General features: G+C 37.8%; 1 protein-coding gene across 4 annotated transcripts in view; it reads left to right on the top strand.

Annotated features, from left to right (window-relative positions):
- ZC3H13 (zinc finger CCCH-type containing 13) overlaps positions 1-21,181 on the top strand; it is a 93,458-nt gene that overhangs the window by 57,974 nt on the left and 14,303 nt on the right. For 2 of the 4 annotated variants that reach the window (XM_029210075.1, XM_029210073.1), the window contains exons 10-16: positions 140-604; positions 4,718-4,909; positions 9,322-9,865; positions 14,439-14,542; positions 14,889-16,070; positions 16,740-17,258; positions 19,721-19,873. In XM_029210075.1, coding sequence (XP_029065908.1) covers positions 140-604; positions 4,718-4,909; positions 9,322-9,865; positions 14,439-14,542; positions 14,889-16,070; positions 16,740-17,258; positions 19,721-19,873 — 3,159 coding nt within the window. The remainder of the gene's footprint in view (positions 1-139; positions 605-4,717; positions 4,910-9,321; positions 9,866-14,438; positions 14,543-14,888; positions 16,071-16,739; positions 17,259-19,720; positions 19,874-21,181) is intronic. The other 2 variants (XM_029210076.1, XM_029210077.1) reach the window with 2 other exon arrangements.

Genomic DNA, 21,181 nt, shown 5'->3' with positions numbered 1-21,181 from the left:
TTTTCTCCTTTTATTTTTTGTTAAGAGTATAAATTATACCATTGTATTAAAAGTTTTAAAGCTCTGTATTAAATACATCGTCTGGTTTCCTAAAATTTTGTGAAAGGAATTACAGTGTATTTCCAAAATTGTGTTACAGAGACTAGAGGAAAAAGGGATAGAGAAAAGGACACAAGAGAAGAACGAGAGTATGAACAGGAGCAGAGCTCTTCTAGAGACCACAGAGATGACAGAGAACCTCGAGATGGTCGGGATCGGAGAGATGCCAGAGATACTAGAGACCGAAGGGAACTAAGAGACTCCAGAGACATTCGGGACTCCAGGGAGATGCGAGATTACAGCAGAGATAACAAAGAGAGCCGTGATCCCAGAGATTCTCGGTCTACTCGTGATGCCCACGACTACAGGGACCGTGAAAGTCGAGATGCTCATCGAAAGGAGGATGCATATCAGGAAGAATCCCGAAGTTATGGCAGAAACCATTTGAGAGAAGAAAGTTCTCGCACTGAAATAAGAAATGAGTCCAGAAATGAGTCTCGAAGTGAAATTAGGAATGATCGGATGGGCAGAAGTAGGGGAAGAGGTCCAGAGTTACCTGAAAAGGGTAAGGTTTTTGACTTGTCAGTGAACTGTATGTTGTATGTTCATAGAGAAATTATTAACCTCCTAAGATTTGTTTTCTAAAGATATTATTTCTGACGTTCATTATCACTTTGTCAAAGTAATTTTCAATTAATTGAGTTTGTGATTTTCCCTATAAGTTCCGAATAGGAATTATTAGCTACAGTAGCAGAAGATAGATGGGGCTTAGACCGCCTGACTTAGACCTCCTGTTTGAATTATGTCCAGTCATGCCTACCATCTTGTTTAATGTGGAACACTAAGAAAATTGCTATCAGGCAAAAAAGTAGCATCAAAAAGAAATAATTTCTAATAAACAGGTATATAGATAAAATGATCATTAAAATGGGATTAAATGGTGGGCTTTCAAAATTGGTGGTGTCAGAAATGACTGACTTGTGTGTTCATCGGTACTTGTGCTTGCTTCAGAGCCACCTCAGAACATCACACATCTGCATCTTGAGCCATTTTTCTCATCTTCCTCTAAAAAGCATTTGCCATCATCATTGTCATCAATAACTACCTACCTATATGTTTTTGACCGTCTCCGAACTGCCTTAACTGAGTTAGCTTTGACCTCTCTCTTCCTCCACCCACTTCGCTCCCCTTCCCCAAAACACTGCTGCAGAATTCTGACCACTCTTACTCTTCCATAGGCCTGTTGGTTTATCCTGGTCAGTATTACAGTTCCACATTAAGATGAAGGCCCCTCACCTTCTCCTCCATAGTTGTTTGGCTTTTCTTGGCCCTTTGCTTTTTCATATACATTTAAAAAATGAGTTGTCTCTTTTTTTTTAATTTCATGAAAAACTGTTGGATTTTTATTTCACGTACATTAAATTTATTGATTTGTAACTTCTTCTGTTAAGGTCTTGTACATGTTTTGTTCCTGTGTACCCTCTATTTTTGTTGCCATTGTAAATGGTACTTAAAAAAATTCTCTCTTTTTAATAATGCATTCACATGGTTCAGAATTTCAAAGCTGCAAAAGGATGTATAGTGAAAGCCTCCCTTCTATCCCTGACCTGGTTTCTTCTTTCGCCAATTTTGTATGTATCCATCTGAAGAATATTCTACACAAGCAGATGTATATGTCTATTCATTTTCTCCTCTGGTTTTCCAAATATAATTAAAAAAATTTTTTTATTAAAAAAACCCACACAACTATATACTCTATACCCTGCTGTTTTCACTTAAAAAATATCCTGGGGACTTCCCTGGTGGTGCAGTGGTTAAGAATCAGCCTGCCAATGCAGAGGACACAGGTGTGAGCCGTGGTCCAGGAAGATCCCACATGCCATGGAGCAACTAAGCCTGTGCACCACAACTACTGAGCCTGCGTTCTGGAACCCGCGAGCCACAGCTGCTGAGCCCGTGTGCCACAACTACTGAAGCCCGCACACCTAGATCCCGTGCTCTGCAACAAGAGAAGCCACTGCAGTGAGAAGCCCATGCACCACAACGAAGTGTAGCCCCCACTCGCCGCAACTAGAGAAAGCCTGTGTGCAGCAACAGAGACCCAACACAGCCAAAAATAAATAAATAAATAGATTTATTAAAAAAAAATCATGGAGATGGTTCTATATCACTCAACTTGGTAAATAGCCACCTCCTTTTGAAAGAGTGCATAGTGTATGTTGTAGGATATACCATAAAGTTAATAAATCCTATGTATTAGGTGTTCTAATCTTTTTTTTGTTTTTGAATACTGTTTTAAGTGAATAACTGTGTACAGGTACACCAAATAATATATTTTAAAACATTTTTTTTGATGCTTATTGCTGGTGTACGGAAATGGTAATTAATATTTTTATACTAATCTTACATTGTGATGTTGCTGTATTTTCTTAGTAGATCTAATTAGATTCTCTTAAACATTTATGTATGGGAGCAGACAGATTTGGCTCTTCCTTTCTGAGTATTATTTATTTACTGTCAAGTAACCTGCTGAGCAGCTGTTTCAATGAACTGTTTACTACAAGTGATATAATGGGCTTCTTTGCTTTGTTTCAGATTTTAAAGGATTATTGCTGGCATTTCACCATTAAGCATGGTGTTTGTAAATTTTTAGCAGATGCTTTTTATTGTGTTAAGGATGTCTCCTAATTTTCCAAACTTAGCTGACAGCTTCTATCATGACTGTTTTTCTGTATCTTGCGATCATATAGTCAGTCTCTTTTACCTTGTTACTTATGTTAATGTATTTTTTAAAATTTAGAACTATTCTTGCATTTCTAAGATAAATACACATTTCATTTTTTAAAAAAGTTCTAAAATAGGTGTGTTAAGATTTAATTTTGAATTAAGTATCTTTGTTTTTAATTGAGATTGGCATATAATCAGTGGTATGATGGTAAATATTTAACAACTTACTCTTCAGGCAAAACGCCCTGGCTTGTAGCTAATGCCAATTTCCATGGTATAAATTACTCCTGCCATAGCAGATTTTGAGCTACTAATGTCACTCGGTGTGGACATGGGAAGAGGTGCACACAGTTGGCTCTTCGGAGCCAGTGTTAACCGGTTCCACCATACCACTGCATAGCTCTTGTTTTTTATATTGTCTTTGTTTGGTTTGGTGATCAGAGTTATAGTAGCCATATAAAATGTGTTGGAAGTGTCGCTTCTTTTTTTCTCTTCTTTGAACAATTTATGTATAAATAATTAGTTATCTTTTTTTATATATATAAATTTATTTTTATTTTTGGCTGCGTTGCATCTTTGTTGCTGCATGTGGGCTTTTCTCTAGTTGCAGCGAGCAGGGGCTACTCTGTTGCGGTGCGCAGGCTTCTCCTTGTGGTGGATTCCCTTGTTGTGGAGCACGGGCTCTAGGCGCGCGGGCCTCAGTAGCATGGCTCGTGGGCTTTAGAGCGCAGGTTCAGTAGTTATGGCGCATGGGCTTAGTTGCTCTGCAGCATGTGGGATCTTCCGAGACCAGGGCTCGAACCCATGTCCCCTGCATTGGCAGGCGGACTCTCAACCACTGCGCCACCAGGGAAGCCCTACCACTTTTTTTTTAACCACATTTTTTTCCCATTCATCTGTCATTGGGCATTTCGGTTGCTTCCATGTCTTGGCTATTGTAAATAATGCTGCAGTGAACATGGGAGTAAAGATATCTCTTTCAGATCCTGATTTCAGTTCCTCTGCCTCTATACCCAGAAGGAATTGCTGGATCATATAGTAGTTCTGTAATTTTTTGAGGAACCTCCATACTATTTTCCACAGTGTGTGTGTATCCTTGTATTACCATCGCCACAATCAAGATACTCAGCTGTATCATCACAAGACTCCCTGTGTTACCTCTTTATAGCCACACTCAAATCCCCTCCCCTATCCTTGACCACTGGCAACCACTAATATGTCCATCATTTTATAATTGTTATTTCACAAATGTTACATAAATGGAATCCTGCTGTCTGTATGCTGTTGAGATTGGCTTTTTCACTCAGCACAGTTTCCTTGAGGTTCATCCAAGTTGTTGTGTGTATCAACAGTTTGCTCCTTGTTGTAATATTCCATGATCCGGATGTACCACAGTTTGTTTAGCCTTCACCCACTGAAAGACATTTGGGTACTTTCCAGTTTGGGGCTATAACTACTGTGAACATTCATTTCCCAATTTTTTAATGAAAAATTTCAGGTACCACCTACTGTCAACAAAGTACCTTGGTTCTGTATTGGAATGTTTTCACTATAAACTGTAGTCAATGCAATATATCCATATCCTGAATTATTTTTATGATATTTCTGTGATTTAGATATGAATTAATAGTTTTTATTTTTTGTTTCGTTGTTTTTTGGCTTAATTGAAATGAGTCTCTTTGCTTTATGATTCCATTATATGTCCTTTTTTATAGGTAGGGAAAACTGGTACTTAGCTTACCCAAGTCAGTCATTAGACACCTTGGGTGTTCTGATCCAACATTTAATATCCTTTTTGACAATGAATACCACACTTTGAAATACAAAAAAAACCACCAAAACCAGAAAAACCCCACATATCTTTATATGTTTGGGGGAGGAAAGATTGTGACTGACAACTTGTCGAATAAAGTGTACTTGTTAAATATTTGTGTGAATATCCTTTGTTTAGGAAGTCGAGGCACAAGAGGTTCTCAAATTGATAGTCACAGTAGTACTAGCAACTATCATGACAGCTGGGAAACTCGAAGTAGCTATCCTGAAAGAGACAGATATCCTGAAAGAGACAACAGAGATCAAGCAAGAGATTCTTCCTTTGAGAGAAGACATGGAGAGAGAGACCGTCGTGACAACAGAGAGAGAGGTTTGTTAAATGAAATATTATTAAATAGTGACCGACATTGATTGGGAGAATTGTTTTTTTTTTCAACCATTATCAGTTTACTTTTTAACATAAAATATCTTTTAAGACTTTGGCTTGTTGACACATTTTAAATTATTATACTTATTCATATAATCTTCCATTTTTACTTAGTTTAGGAGAGATTATGTAAATAGCTAGCTACCAGTACCTACTTGGTAACAGAGCAGGTGCTGAATTAGTAGGTACTTGCATACTGCAAGAGTTAAGGTGCCTTGCTGTATGTCTCTTACCTTAACCAAACAGCTCACAACGTTTTAAAGAATATAGATGCTTGGGTGACGTTTCAGGTATTTCTGATTCAGGAGGTAAAGTTTCTCATCTGAGTATCCTGGCCACTCACTCACTAGCTGTGATACACAGTCTTGTAAGGACTGCCAGGGAGAAACAAGAAAAAACTGATATAGTGCTGGGGGTTGTTTAGAGAAATGTTTTATTCATGTTCCTTCCTGAGAATATGTAATACTTGGTTTAAATTTAAATTCTTGTATATTTTAAGCTAAAAGTGTTCTGTTACTACTAGGTGATCTCTTAAATCAGTTTTTTTAAAAATAAATTTATTTATTTTTGGCTGCGTTGGGTCTTCGTTGCTACGCGCGGGCTTTCTCTAGTTGTGGCGAGCGGGGACTACTCTTCATTGCAGTGCGGTGGCTTCTTATTGCGGTGGCTTCTCTTGTTGCGGAGCATGGGCTCTAGGCGCATGGGCTTCAGTTGTTGTGGCACACGGGCTCAGTAGTTGTGGCTCGCGGGCTCCAGAGCACAGGCTCAGTAATTGTGGCGCACGGGCTTAGTTCCCGTGGCATGTGGGATCTTCCCAGACTAGGGATTGAACCCATGTCTCCTGCATTGGCATGCGAATTCTTAACCACTGCGCCACCAGGGAAGTCCCTTAAATCAGTTTTGAAGCAAGATACTAGAAGGCATTTAAGAAGGGTTATAAGTACTTTCTTTAACAGGCTTTTATTCTGTACAGATTAGGGCCTTTAAACATTTATGACCTTATGAAGGTCTTACAAACCTTGCCTGCTTACTAAAGTAAGGTTTGCTGTAATGCTGAGGTTAATATAGTACAAGACGTGATGGAGTAGGGAATTGAGTATTGATGCTTCACAGTGGGCTGAATTAAATCAAATGTTCTTTATAATATTAAGTCAGAGAATGTATATTTTAAATCCTTTATCTTTCAATATCCGTGAGTTTATGTATGATAAGAGAATCTATGTTTCATATTTTAGGAGATTTGGGCTAAGAGAAGGGTAGTAATTTTTCCAGTGTTAGAGAAGTAAGTTCTAAAGCTAAAAGTCGAACTCAAGTCTTCTGACTATAAGTCTTATTCCGTTTTTATTTTACTGTAACTACTTCAATAAATATCAGTTGTATGATTGAAAGAGAAATATATTTTTGATAATGATATATTCTACAAATGTTTATTGAGTACCCATGCACTTTGCTAGGTTTTTGGAGTACAACACTTGTGCTTATAGAACTTTATAAAGGGGACGATATCCCCCCTGAAAAAAGAAAAGTGATTGTTGGGTGCTGTCAAGGAAACATACAAGGGATCCAGATAGAAATAAAGGATGAGAGGGACCTACTTTATTCAGATAGTGTGCTTATGAAAAATTTGCAATGACATTTATGCAGAGGCATAAATGCAAGGGAAGAAGCTAGCATTGCAAGTATTGGAGGGTAAAAACATTCCATGCAGAGGAAAGAATGTGTGCCGATTCCGAGATAGGAAATAGCTTAGTATGTCCTAGAGTTTGAAATAAGATCATTGTGACTAGAATGTGGTGAGCCAAGGGAGATAGATAAAGGTTGAAGGTAGAGATGTGTTCAGGACCTTGTTCTGTGCTCAGGAATTTAAATCTTCCCGTTAGTTCTTCACAGCCTAATTAGGGTACGAATAGACAGTTAAATATGATAAATACTACTACTATATAAAGTTCTGTGAGAAGACAAAGATGCAGACAGAATACTGAGGCAGTCTATAAAAGCTTCCTAAAGAAGAGACATCTGAATTAGGGCCTGAAAGATAAATAGGAGTTGGCTAGAAGGAATCATGGAAGAAACACTGCAAGGAGAGGGTGCAATATGTGCAGACACACAGGACTAAAAGAAACATATGCTTTGGAGTAGTAAAGAGTTATGAGGTTGGAGTAGAGGTGTGCTGTAATCGGTAGGGAAGGAAAGAAGCTAGGAAGAAGGATGGGGGTGTGTGTGGTGAGAGACTATAGACCACGTTGTAAATGGCCTAGTAAGTCAGGCTAAAAATTTTGGATTTATTTGCCTTTTTCATTGCCTAGGAGATAAGTAATTTTAAGCAGTTTTTTTGTTTGTTTAGCAGCTGGAAAAAAATATAGAGTTTTCCTCAGAAAAAGAAAAAAGGTATTAAGGAGTCTGGCAAAAGACGGAAGACAAGGATACCAACCAGTTAGATCATTGATAACATGGGCATCTAAGAAGAGCTGATCCAAGTCTAAGTTAACTATTAATTGTAGGGATTGAGAGAGGAAATAGAATAAAGAAATATTTTGAGATTGAAATTGATGGTACTTGAATATGATGGTACTTGGAAAACTCAGAGGTTTCCAGCTTTCATGAATGGGTATACCATTCATTAAAATAAGGAAATACATGAAGACAAGTATGCTTTTGAAGAACACATTTTGGGGGAAAGATAGGGAAGATGGTTGAGGTGTGTTAAAGTGGTGTTCCTTTCCATTTTCTCTGAAGTAAGTAACCTTGTCATTGTGGTTGGGAAAATAGACTTTTTATTTGTCAAAAAAAGCTTGCCTGAGTAAAGGAGTCTGTTCCCTAACATTGCTATAATCAGGAATTTCAAGTATGAATTACTATAAGTTACAGTATTGAATTTGTTTGAGGTTGTTTTGTAATCATTGTGACATTAGTATGATCCCCAAACCAAGAATTCAGACAGTCTAAGACATGAGTGTACAGCCTTCCAGGAATCTAGAGTGCAGTACAATAGAACCATTTTAAATTTAAACTGGTTTCAGCAAAAGTAAAAAAGAATTTAAGAAAATTGACTTCTAGTCCTGATGTTCCAAGTGTCTACCATCTCTGTGACTTTGACAAATCAACTTCTGACCATAAATTCTAAGAAGAAAAGGGGTAAAGGGGCTGGACAAGGTTTAGCTTTGTTTTGTTTTAGCTTTAAAATTCTGTGAATTTTCATATCTTGATCTAATAAATATGGATAATTCTTATATTTTTCATCTGTGATAAGAAAGGAAATTCAAATTATTAGATTGAACCCTTCACTAAAAATATCCTAAAATTATTCTGCTTAATAAGTTAATGTCAGAGATTGCACTTACAAACCTGTTGGCCATATTGTAGTATGCCTTTTATGACTAACTAGTAAACAATACTGTGTAGTGTGAAAATAGAGATATCGCAGTAGCCTAGATCATAGCACAGTGACCTACTTTCAAAAATGGCTATCTCTGTGGAAAAGTTCATGCCATTTTCTTAGACATTTTTTGATCCCAGACTAATTTCTTGCTCAACTGGGCATACTGGGTAGCATGCATTCAGTTTGTATTTATATGATTCATGTATTAAAAAATATATATATATGTGATGGGGTTATCATTTAACATTTTAAGAAAACAGCTCTTCATCTGAGTAATCAGTTATATGATTAAATAAAATTTTTAGTCGATTAGTAGTTATTAATTATAAATATATATCACTAATATGAAACACTTTTTACATTTGATTATTTCAAGATTGCTAAGCATCAGTACCCTTAATATTCTAGTTTATGATAATGTTGCAGCAACAAATATTGACAGATGTTTTGTTCTGCTATATTTTCCTCACATAATAGCTGCACTTTGATGTGTATATATTTCGGCCTGAAATTAGAGGTGTGACTTACGAGGGAAATTTTTTTTTTCCTTCAGCTCTTATCTTCTTCACCTCCTGCTGCCCCTATCCTTTGCCACCAGTGTTCTCAGGTCCTGCTGGGGGGACAGAGAAGATCAGAGGTGAAGGGTAGAGATGGCAGAAAGTGGGGTTGGAGCAGTGGGCTGGAGGTAGGGTAGGGAGCATGCAGAGAAGGATCCAAGGTGGATCAGTGGGAGGCGGGAGGGGGGTTGATGGGGAGCAGAAAACATGGTAGTTAGAGGGCAAATAAAAATTACCTTTAAGAAAAAGAAACGTTTTTAAACATCTAGTGGTGATTATTTGGATGATTAAATTAAAAGTAAATACAGTACCTGATTTATATTTGTTGCCAGTGTGACCCTATACACAGATAAAATGTAAGATTTGCCATACTGTCATCTGTGAAATTAATCACTGACAAAACTTGGTTTTCATTGTAGATCAAAGACCAAGCTCACCAATTCGACATCAGGGAAGGAATGACGAGATTGAGCGTGATGAAAGAAGAGAGGAACGAAGAGTAGACAGAACGGATGATAGAAGAGACGAAAGGCCCAGGGAAAGAGATCGGGAAAGAGAGCGGGAGCGGGAGAGAGAGAGGGAACGAGAGAGGGATCGGGAGAGAGAGAAAGAAAGAGAACTAGAAAGAGAGCGCGCTAGGGAACGGGAGAGGGAGAGAGAGAGGGAGAAAGAGAGAGACCGGGAAAGAGAGAGAGATCGGGACCACGATCGAGAGAGGGAAAGAGAGAGGGAGCGAGACAGGGAAAAAGAGCGGGAGCGGGAGAGAGAAGAAAGGGAGCGGGAGAGAGAACGGGAGAGGGAGAGAGAGCGAGAGCGAGAAAGAGCGAGAGAAAGGGAGAAAGAGCGAGAACGCCAGAGGGAGTGGGAAGACAAAGACAAAGGACGAGAGGACCGCAGAGAAAAGCGGGAAGATATCCGAGAAGACAGGAATCCAAGAGATGGGCACGAGGAGAGAAAATCAAAGTAAGTGATTGTGAACCAGTTTTTTACATGTCAGTGAGGAATTCAGAAAGTTCCATTTAATGCTTCTCGGGGGCCCCTAATATCCTCTTAATTCTTCTTCCTCTCCACATTTTCCTGTATTTTAGTTTTATTATATGTATTTGGTGTTCAACATCTTTTGAATTGTCTAGGAAAAAACAGTTTTCCCATTCTACTATTTCTGTATCCAAGGGATATAGTTAATAATTCTTGTTTACTGTTTGATTACAGCCATTAAAAAAAATTAAGTTATTTATTTTTGGCTGGCTTGGGTCTTTGTTGCTGTGCGCGGGTTTTCCCTAGTTGTGGTGCGTGGGGGCTACTCTTAGTTGTGGTGCACGGGCTTCTCATTGCAGTGGCTTCTCGTTGCGGCTCATGGGCTCTAGGCGCGTAGGCTTCAGTAGTTGTGGCGCACGGGCTTATTTGCTCCGTGGCATGTGGGATCTTCCTGGACCAGGGCTCGAACCCGTGTCCCCTGCATTGGTGGGCAGATTCTTAACCACTGTGCCACCAGAGAAGCCCAATTACAGCCATTTTTGATGGTACATTGGTTTATTTGACTGCTACAGACTTGTTTTTAACAGGAATCCAACCTAAAAGTGGTAGCATCAGTGGGTTTATGTCCCATCATATCCACTTTATAAGTATTTAATGGTGTTGGCTTGTCACCAAGACATAATGCTTGTGCTATCCCTGATAATCCTTTATGAGTTCTGTGTACGTATAAGTCTAGAGTCACTATCCCCAGGCTGCAGAAGCATTTACAGTGTCTTAGAACTGAGGAAATTCTGGAACCACTGCATGGCTAGAAGGAGATGAGAGATAGAGAGGTATCCTCTCTTGGGTTGTGGAGTTATAGTAGATTATTGGAATAAAAAGATGTGTTCTTATTATCTTATATATCTGAGGGCATCTTCTCTCTTCTTTCTTTTCTCTCTCTGTTTTTCTTTTTTTTTTTTTTAATATCAGTAAGAATTTATTTGCTCTGGTATCTGGGAAGTCCGGGGTTAGTTTTTGTTTTGATGTGACTATATCCAGATTCTCAAACAAACATAGAGTGTATCTCCACTGTTCTTTTTCTGTACTAGTTTTAGACTCAGAAGGCTTTTACCGAAATGATGGCTAGGATGACCCCAGGGTTATACCTATCAGCTCAGTAGCTCTCTCTGTGCTGGAGCTCTCATCAGTAGAGGAGTTAGATAAGAGAGCTAAGCCAATCACTATAGCCATGAGAAATCTGGACTCTGATTGGTCAATTTTGAGGTTTTATAGACATAAAACCAAACATATCAAAATTGTTTTTTTTTTCAAATACCAACTAGAATAGAGGGTATGTTTAAGTTTGTTAAGACAAACTGGAAATAATTTATATATCCTCAATTTCTTTGCCTCTTCCTCTACCTTATTTGCCTCATGGTGAATACACTCTCTGCTTTAGGCTTTTTTCATCATTGCTATTATGGATTTTGGTTATAAACAAACAACGTAGCACAGAAATGGAGGCTTCTTCCATTAGGTCTTGCCTTCCCTTCAGTCTGCAGCCAAGGTTTTCTGTAGTTCACTCTCTCGCTTCCCTCTCGCCACATTAAAAAAAAACCTCACGTTAACATAAAATTGATAATACCTTTCACACATGCAGGCACACAGTACATTATTATTTCTCTTCTCTCCTCTGACCTCTTTAACTCTCTATCTTCTAAGATTAAAATTCTGAAATCTTTGCTATTTATTTATTATTATTTAATCCTATGCTTTGATTATATTTTACATGCTTCTGATCTCAGCTTACAGTAGCCAAAATTTCTTCTAGTTTTTCGTGGCTAGACATTCCAAGCATTGACAAGGGCCCCAGAAATTTAGGGGTCAGCAGCTCTATAAAATAACTAGTTATATGAGGTTAACATCTTGATGTTTTCATCAATTATATTGTCATCTCAGTAGTTGAATTTATCCAGCACTTTTGTTTTTAACCATGGTTATGAGGAAGGTTTGTTGAATTGCCGTAGTATTTATTTTACTCTAATTTTGTTTCTGTAGATACTTCCTTGAAATTAAATTTCGTTTTTTTGCATGTTTTATATTTTCTTATGTTATCAATTATCTCTTGCTGTGTATCAAACCACATGAGAAGTTAGAAGTTTAAAACAACCACCATGTATTTGGTCATGATTCTGTGGGTTAGCAATTTTGTCTCGGCTCAGCAGAGTGGCTCTTCTCCTGGTCTCACTTGGGATCACTCATGCTTCTCCAGTCATTCTGGCAGTTCAGCTCAGTCTGAATGACCCAACGTGGCCTCACTCACATGTCTGGCAGTTGGTGCTGGCTGTTGCTTAGGGCATCTTATTTTCTCTTCCATATGACCTCTCATCCTCCAGTAGTCTAAACTCTACTTTTGCATATGATAGTAGAAACATACCAAGAAGGCAAAAGCAGAAGCTGCAAGGCCTCTTGAGTCCTAAATGTCCAAACTTAAACTGTCATTTTCACCACATCTTCCTGTCATAGTAAGTCACTGGGCCAGCCCAGATTCAAAGAATGGGGACAGAGACTGCCTAATGATGGCAGGAGCTTTTGATAAGGAATTGCAAAAGCTTGGGCCTGTGAGTTGTCATACTACATCTGGGGTCTCCTTTTCCACCTGGTTACTCATCTATATGAATGAGCTGTCAAGGAGAAAATGTGCTCATGTGCTGCAGTGTTTCTCAACTTTTAGCCATAGTATTTACAAACATTGTTAGCTTAAAAAAAAAAAGTGGTCAAAATTTAACAAAAATATAGGAAAACACTAGAATAACTTAAGTATCCAGAGATATAAGTCACTAGTCATTTAAAGTTTAACTGAAGAACAAGAAATATAGTGAACATATGAATTATTTTATTAATTTGTCACCAAGCAGATGATATAGTTCTAAGAGATGAGAAGAAACCGATTTTTACAGTGTGCCCACAACATGACTGGCACTGGGTTTATGGCATAACTAACTTATTCCTCATTGCAATTTTATGAGATGGACCCCCATTTTTTCAGCTATTTTCAGATGAGAAAGTTAAGAATGACTTCAAGGAATTTACCTAAGGTTGCATAATAAGTAACATGACTAGAAGTTGAACTCAAGTCTTTTTTGACTCCAAAGCCAATACTAGATTTTCTCATTTGGCTTCCCAACATAAGGTATTTCTATACCATAAAAAGGTAAAACTAATGAATAATTTTCAGTAGAGGGTACATTGATTCCTCTGCTATATGTTACCACTTCGTAGTAGTTAAATCTGGTGAATTTCAGTGAGTTATTCTACATCTACATGAAAAAAATAAGAGGTGGTGCCATGTATTTTAAGTCCACAGTTGTAAGTCTTAACAAATGAAGAATTTTATTAAAGATGCTGAATACCCTTTGTATGATATAGATAGCTCTGAGAGTATTGGGGGTTTTTTTTGGTTTTAATTGTGTTCTCTTTATTTTTTGCCAGTGTTACCTTTATTTATTTTTAATTTTTATTAGAGTATAGTTGATTTACAATGTTCTGTTAGTTTCAGGTGTACAGCAAAGTGAGTCAGTTATACATATACATACATCCACTCTTTTTTTTTTAAGATTCTTTACCCATATAGGTCATTACAGAGTACTAAGTAGAGTGCCCTGTGCTGTACAGCGGATTCTTATTAGTTGTCTGTTTTATATATAGTAGTGTGTATATCTCAATCCCAGTCTCCCAATTTATCCCTCCCCACCTTTATCCCCTGGTAACCATAAGTTTGTTTTCTACAAACTCTCGTTTTGTGAATAAGTTCATTTGAGTGTTATCTTTACTTAGATTGCTAATTGTGATGGGACATTTAAAGTTCTGGATGAAGCAGGAATACACTATTTTTTGAGACCTAAAATTCATAATTTATTGATTATTGGATATTCATTCATTTATATAATAGAAAATTACCATAGAATTTCCATCACTACCATTTTCTCATTCTTTTTTTTTTCTGTTTCTTTCTTGCTATACTCTGTCACTCTTTTTTTTTTTTGCGGTACGCGGGCCTCTCACTGCTGTGGCCTCTCCCGTTGCGGAGCACAGGCTCTGGACGCACAGGCCCAGCGGCCATGGCTCACGGGCCCAGCCGCTCCGCGGCATGTGGGATCTTCCCGGACTGGGGCTCGAACCCATGTCCCCTGCATCAGCAGTCGGACTCTCAACCACTGCGCCACCAGGGAAGCCCTCTTTTTTTTTTTTTAACATCTTTATTGGAGTATAATTGCTTTACAATGTTGTGTTTGTTTCTGCTGTACCACAGAGTGAATCAGCTATATGTATACATGTATCCCCATATCCCCTCCCTCTTGCACCTCCCTCCCACCCTCCCTATCCCAGCCCTCTAAGTGGTCACAAAGCAGCGAGCTGATCTCCCTGTGCTCTGCAGCTGCTTCCCACTAGCTTCTGATAGTATTATAATCCTACAATTATACATTCTAGTTACAACAAAAAATAATAGTAAAAATGTAGTAAAGAAATCTTTTTCATCCCCTGGAATTTTATAAATTACATTTGTCCAATTTAGGAAGCGCTATAGAAATGAAGGGAGTCCTAGCCCTCGTCCGTCACCTAAGCGCCGGCGAGAACATTCTCCTGACAGTGACACCTACAACAGTGGAGATGATAAAAGTAAGCAGGATCTGTTTTCCACGTTTCTATAGTCATATTCATTTGTAACCACGAGACCATTCTTTCACATCAATACGAAATGATGAATTAAGATTTAAAATGTTTTCTTGCTCTACTGCCTCTGAATATCTCCCATTGTGACTAAAGTATGTGTTAGAAATAGTCATTCTGCCATAATGGCACTGTCATTTCCTACTAGTTGTAGTAAAGCCATATTTTTATTTTTACTGAAGTTGTTATTTTTAAACTTTTAAAATGAAAAGGGAGAAATTGGTTTATTATTTATAGGTAGCATGCAATATTGTTAACATGGTGAAAGTGTGATTACTTTTATCTTTTTGTATAGATGAAAAACACAGACTCTTGAGCCAGGTTGTTCGACCTCAAGAATCTCGTTCTCTTAGTCCATCCCACCTTACAGAAGACAGGCAGGGTAGGTGGAAAGAGGAAGATCGTAAACCAGAAAGGAAAGAAAGTTCAAGGCGCTATGAAGAGCAGGAGTTCAAAGAGAAAGTTTCTTCTGTAGATAAGCAGAGAGAACAGACAGAAATCACGGAGGGCTCAAGAACTCGTTCACAAGACGTGATAGGACACCACCCATCTGAAGATCGAGACACATCTGATCGAGCTCATGATGAAAATAAGAAAAAAGCAAAAATTCAAAAGAAACCTATTAAGAAAAAGAAAGAAGATGATGTTGGAATGGACAGGGGTAACACAGAGACAACGTCTGAAGATGGTCAAGTATTTTCACCAAAAAAAGGACAGAAGAAGAAAACCATTGAAAAAAAGCGTAAAAGGTCCAAAGGTGATTCTGACATTTCTGATGAAGAAGCAGTCCAGCAGAGTAAGAAGAAGAGAGGCCCACGGACTCCCCCTATCACAGCCAAGGAGGAATTGGTTGAAATGCACAATGATAAGGATGGCACTATGGAGGATCCTCAGAAGAAAGAAGATACAGCGTTCAGTGACTGGTCTGATGAGGACGTGCCTGACCGTGCAGAGGTGACAGAAGCAGAGCACGCTGCCACAGCTGCTACTCCTGGAAGGACTCCTTCCCCGTCTTCTCTTCCTCCTCCTCCTCCTCCTCTTGCCACGACGACGACTCCTGCTGCCACCACCTTCAACACATTGACCACCACCGTTTCCACCTCTTCCACCCCAGCCAACACCACCAACACTTTTACCAGTGAAGACTCACATAGAAAATGCCATAGAACACGAGTGGAAAAGGTAGAGGCACCTCATGTTACTATAGAAGATGCACCACATCGCAAGCCAGTGGATCAAAAGAGGAGTAGCAGCCTTGGCAGCAATCGGAGTAATCGTAGTCATACATCTGGCCGTCTCCGCTCCCCGTCCAATGATTCTGCACATCGAAGTGGGGATGACCAAAGTGGTCGAAAGAGAGTACTGCATAGTGGCTCAAGAGACAGAGAAAAAACAAAAAGTCTAGAAATCACAGGAGAGAGAAAATCTAGGATTGATCAGCTAAAGCGTGGAGAACCCAGTCGAAGTACTTCTTCAGGTAATAAAAATGAAGTATAATCTAACCACTGTTTCCTATGTTAGTATATTTGTATATTTTGTACAGTTTTATGCTTTGTTCAAATCATAATTTTAAAGTAAATGCTAAATTGGTTACTTTATATGCTGCCTTAAATTTCAAGGAACCTAAAAGCTTAACCATCCCACCAAAATGTTACCTGTTATCACATTACTAGCAGCATTATAGTAGAGGTACATTCAGTGAAGTCAGTTTAGTATCAGAATTTTAGTAGTATATCTTGGTGGAAATACTTATGTATTCAAGTCCTCTATTGATGCCTAAAATTTTAACCTTCTGCCTCTTCTTCCTGCAACCAATACTTTCTCTTTTGACCACAGAAAATAAGGTAGGGGGATAGGAAGAGGTCAGATAATGAAATGATCATTTCTTTTACTGCTTAAATACTTTATGTATTTATTTCTTTGAAGATATTTTGTGGTTATAGTGGAAATAAACAAGGAAACATGCTTTTTACATATTTTAATTAACACTTTGAGAGATGGAATTTTTCATTAAGATGGGTCCTTTGGATAATTTAAAATAAATATAGAAATAGATAAATTGTCAGTTTTAAAGGGCCTTAAAATGAAGCCTTTTATTTCCATTTTATCACGTGTTAACTCTTTGTATATGGTGTATTTATTTCAGATCGCCAGGATTCAAGAAGCCATAGTTCAAGAAGAAGTTCTCCTGAGTCAGATCGACAGGTCCATTCAAGATCAGGGTCGTTTGATAGCAGAGATAGGCTTCAAGAGCGTGATCGTTACGAGCATGAGAGAGAGCGGGAGAGAGAGAGGAGAGATACACGGCAGAGAGAATGGGAGCGAGATGCCGATAAAGATTGGCCCCGGAACAGGGACCGAGATCGACTACGGGAACGGGAGAGAGAACGAGACAAAAGGAGAGACTTGGACAGGGAAAGGGAGAGATTAATCTCTGATTCTATGGAAAGGGACAGGGACAGGGACAGAGACAGAACTTTTGAGAGTCCTCAAATAGAGTCTGTAAAACGCAGTGAAGCAAAACTGGAGAGTGAACATGAGAGAGACCTAGAAGGCACTTCCCGGGACTCTTTAGCTTTGGATAAAGAAAGAATGGATAAAGATCTAGGATCTCTGCAGGGATTTGAAGATACAAATAAAGCTGAGAGAACAGAGAGTATGGAAGGTGAGTGTCACGCCTTTTTGTCGGTTTCAATGCTCCATTCCTTTTCAGATTTCATAGCAAACAAATATTTCCTTTTGAAAGGTCATCTGATACACATATTGACTCCATTGTTTTAGGGAAAATAGAGTTTATAAGGAAAAGCCTTATAATACTTAAAAAATGTGTTCCACTCATTAGTACTATCAAGGTAGACTTGGTTCAAATAAGCCTAAATGAAATAAATGGTTACAGTCGTCCCTCAGTCCCTCAGTATCTGCAGGAATGGGTTCCAGAGCCCTCCACAGATAGTACAATCTGGGCATGCTCAGGTCCCTTATTAAAATGACTTCCCGCTCCTAGAATGAGGGACCCTGAGAAGGCCACATCCACCCTTTTGCCCACTCAGAGCCAGCCTCAGCTATGGACATCCACTCTCCAATCCTTCACCCCGATAATGCTATACAAGCTGACTTACGCCTCTGCACTCTGAATGAGCTTCCTTCTCTAGGCTTCTCTGTACCTGCTCTTCCCATTGCCTGATAGACCTTTTCCCTTTTATCTTCTCTTACTCAAACTGCAAGTCCCAGTTTATGCATTATTTCCTCTATGCAGCCTTCTCTGCTAAAGGTGCTTTACTCTTTCAAATCGCCGTAGCACCTTGTTTATACATCTTTAATAGCATCCCTGTGCCATATTATAATTATTTTTCCATAGTTCTCTCACCACTATACTGTACTCCTTTGTTAGGCACCATAGCTTTTCATTTCTTTATCATCAAGACTCTAGTAAGGACACAATAAATGGCTGATGAATGAAAATATGTTCTGCTGTGCATACATGTTCTGCATCTTATTCTTTGGTGAATTATAGCCCAGGTTAACAATAGTAATGGCCCCCCTGAAAATTCTTCTGGAAGTTCTGCCTCCACTACACCATTGTTCTGACATAACCTCTCTACTTCAAGCCCCCAAGAAACTTCTGGGATACTTAGTACATAAGCAGTAATATTTTATATTCTTTTTATTTGCTGTATTGTAGCACTAGTCCCAGAATAAAATTCACATTCTTTTAAAACTATAAACATCCTTACATCTTTTGGTTATTTGGTTAGATATATTCCAGTACGCCAACTGTTAACATATTTTTTCTACTTGACAAAAACATTTCTGCCTCAGTGGTCTTCACATTTTTATCTCAAATCTGAATTTAAATGGCATCAGTTTGTGAGCCATAGCACTATTAGAGGTACAACCTTGGGTATAATTGAACATAATTTTAACCAATCATTGTAATATCTCTCTTGTGATAGGAGTTCGTGCCCTTCATCCCTGAAATATACCATTCATTGGTTGTGATCACAGATAACATAGCATAGAAATGTAGAGGTGAATTACCTATTGTGAAATGCAAAATTTTATCCAGTTAAAGTAGGACAATGAGTTTGATAAAGCTTGAAAAGTTAAAAATCCTATTATTTGCATTTATGTTTAGATGTATATCTGTGTAATGAAGTTATTAAAATTGTTTACTTTAGAAGTGAATGGTGGGGGTATGAGATTACTACAGAATTTAATAGAGTAGAAAATTATTAGAATGACTAGAAACATCTCATAGTTTATTATATTTTATTTGCTGTAAGTTTTATAAAGCATGCTGTTGCATTTTGAAAACTAGTGTTGTAAACTCAGTAAAGTGTATGGATAACACCTGATTAGAAATATTAAGTGTACTGTATAGTTTTATGATAATTCAAGTTCACAACTAAGTCACCAGGAGACAAAGCTTTAGCCTAGGTAGTTGAGAAAAGTTGGTAAATAAAGAAATGGAAGGTACGCTAGTGGTTAAAGTTTCAAATAAATTTTACTAATTAGTTTGCAAGTTCTTTAAAATTAATGAATTTTTTTTTTTTTTTTTTTTTTTTGCGGCACGCGGGCCTCTCACTGTTGTGGCCTCTCCCGTTGCAGAGCACAGGCTCTGGACGGGCAGGCTCAGCGGCCATGGCTCACGGGCCCAGCCGCTCCGCAGCATGTGGCACCTTCCCGGACCGGGGCGCGAACCCGTGTCCCCTGCATCGGCAGGCGGACTCTCAACCACTGCGCCACCAGGGAAGCCCTGAATTTATTTTGATAAAGAAATTAATGCATCCTTTTGAAATTAGATTTCTCTGGACTTAAAGTTTTATTATAAAAATTAACAACGTAATATCAACATTAACATGTTAGTGGTAGATTTTCTCATATTTTAATTGTAATCTTATAACTTATTTTGATATTGCTGTCCATATTGTGTTCTTGGCATTAAAACTAAATTTAATTTTTAAGTTTTCTTTTGGAGGTATCAAGTGTTTTGAATAATTAAATATAGTTTTCAAATAAATGCTTTTCAACTTTTCTTAGTGTGCACAGCCTCTCCTCTTTGTTTTCACTTAGATAACCCTTTCCCTTAACACTCTTCTTTGGCATGAAATTAATTTTTCTGTTTAGCAGGAGATGACGAATCCAAGTTAGATGATGTGCATTCGTTAGGATCTGGTGCTGGAGAAGGATATGAGCCAATTAGTGATGATGAACTAGATGAAATTCTGGCAGGTGATGCTGAAAAGAGGGAGGACCAACAGGATGAGGAGAAGATGCCAGGTAATCATTTGCAGAGGTGGTTGAATGTAAGAAATATTTAATTATGGTATTGTGATATTCTTTGTTCCCTTGCATGCTGTAAGAATTGATAAAATGCAGTTAGAATTTTCCCATTTTAATTAAATGTTTTAATTAACATAGAAGGGCCAATAAAATGAAAATTATAGTTAATGTGCTCTGCTCATTTTTAAGTAGACATTGCCTATAAATTGGAAAGGGCATTATTTAAAATAGCACAATTGTAAGCTTTCCTATCAAGCAGTGATTGTCTAGCAGTGTTCTAGATGGTAGGTGTATGGTACAGAGCTTCACAACTGTGCTGCCGCAAACCAACTTTTGAAATGACCGTTCAGAAATTTCCAAAGGTCGAGGTTATATTTGAACACTGTTTACATACTTCTCTCTCTCAATTTTCTAAATTCAGTAATCATTTCCATTTATAGTACTTTATTCATTGCCAGAACTTCCTCCAGTGACTGTACCATGAAGCAGCTACCTTCAGTGTTCTTGTTGAATCATCCCAATTAGTCTAATTGTTACTAACAATTTTTTTTTTATCATAGGGTCTTTGCTTTGTTTGGGTATACAGAATATTAAATTCTTATTTTGACTTAATTTGCTCTTACATTTTACAGTTTTTTCTAATGTATAATATATATATGAGTGTTATCTTTATTATTATCAGCTATTAGGTATTTCTGAATAGAACATTATTTTGTTAATTTCCTAAACTCTGACTTATCAGTGGATAGATTATTCTCAATTTTAATCTTAGCCACTGCCTGATTCTTAAATTTATTTCATAATGAATCATTTGTTTTTAAAAGGTAAACTGTGTCTGTGCATGCATGCACACATGCAAACTAAATACACTCCTGGATTTACTTACTTAACCCTTGAAATGACTCTGGTACCAAGCTTCAAAATGTCAGACCTAATATAGTGAAATGATGGAGTTCTTTCATTGAGGATCTCTCAAGCAATTTAAATGCATTATTTGTAGGAATGGGTTTGCTTAGGTGTGTGTTTGCTTGCCTTTTTTTTTTTTGGTTTTTGGGTTTTTTTATTGAAGTATAATTGACATACATTAGTTTCAGGTACACAACGTAATGATTTGACATTTGTATACATTGCAACATGATCACCACATTAAGTCTAGTTACCATCTGTCACCATGCAAAGTTACAAAGTTTTTTTTCTTGTGATGAGAACTTTTCAGATATACTTTCTAGCAACTTTTAATGTTGAAATACAATATTATTGATTATAGTTACCATGCTATACATTACATCCCCATGATTTATTTAT

Source organism: Monodon monoceros, unplaced genomic scaffold (assembly GCF_005190385.1).
Source record: "Monodon monoceros isolate NGI ecotype Baffin Bay Population unplaced genomic scaffold, NGI_Narwhal_1 Super_Scaffold_8, whole genome shotgun sequence".
Taxonomy (NCBI): domain Eukaryota; kingdom Metazoa; phylum Chordata; class Mammalia; order Artiodactyla; family Monodontidae; genus Monodon; species Monodon monoceros.
The sequence above is the reverse complement of the archived record's forward strand: the minus strand, read 5'-3'. Positions and strand labels throughout refer to the sequence as shown.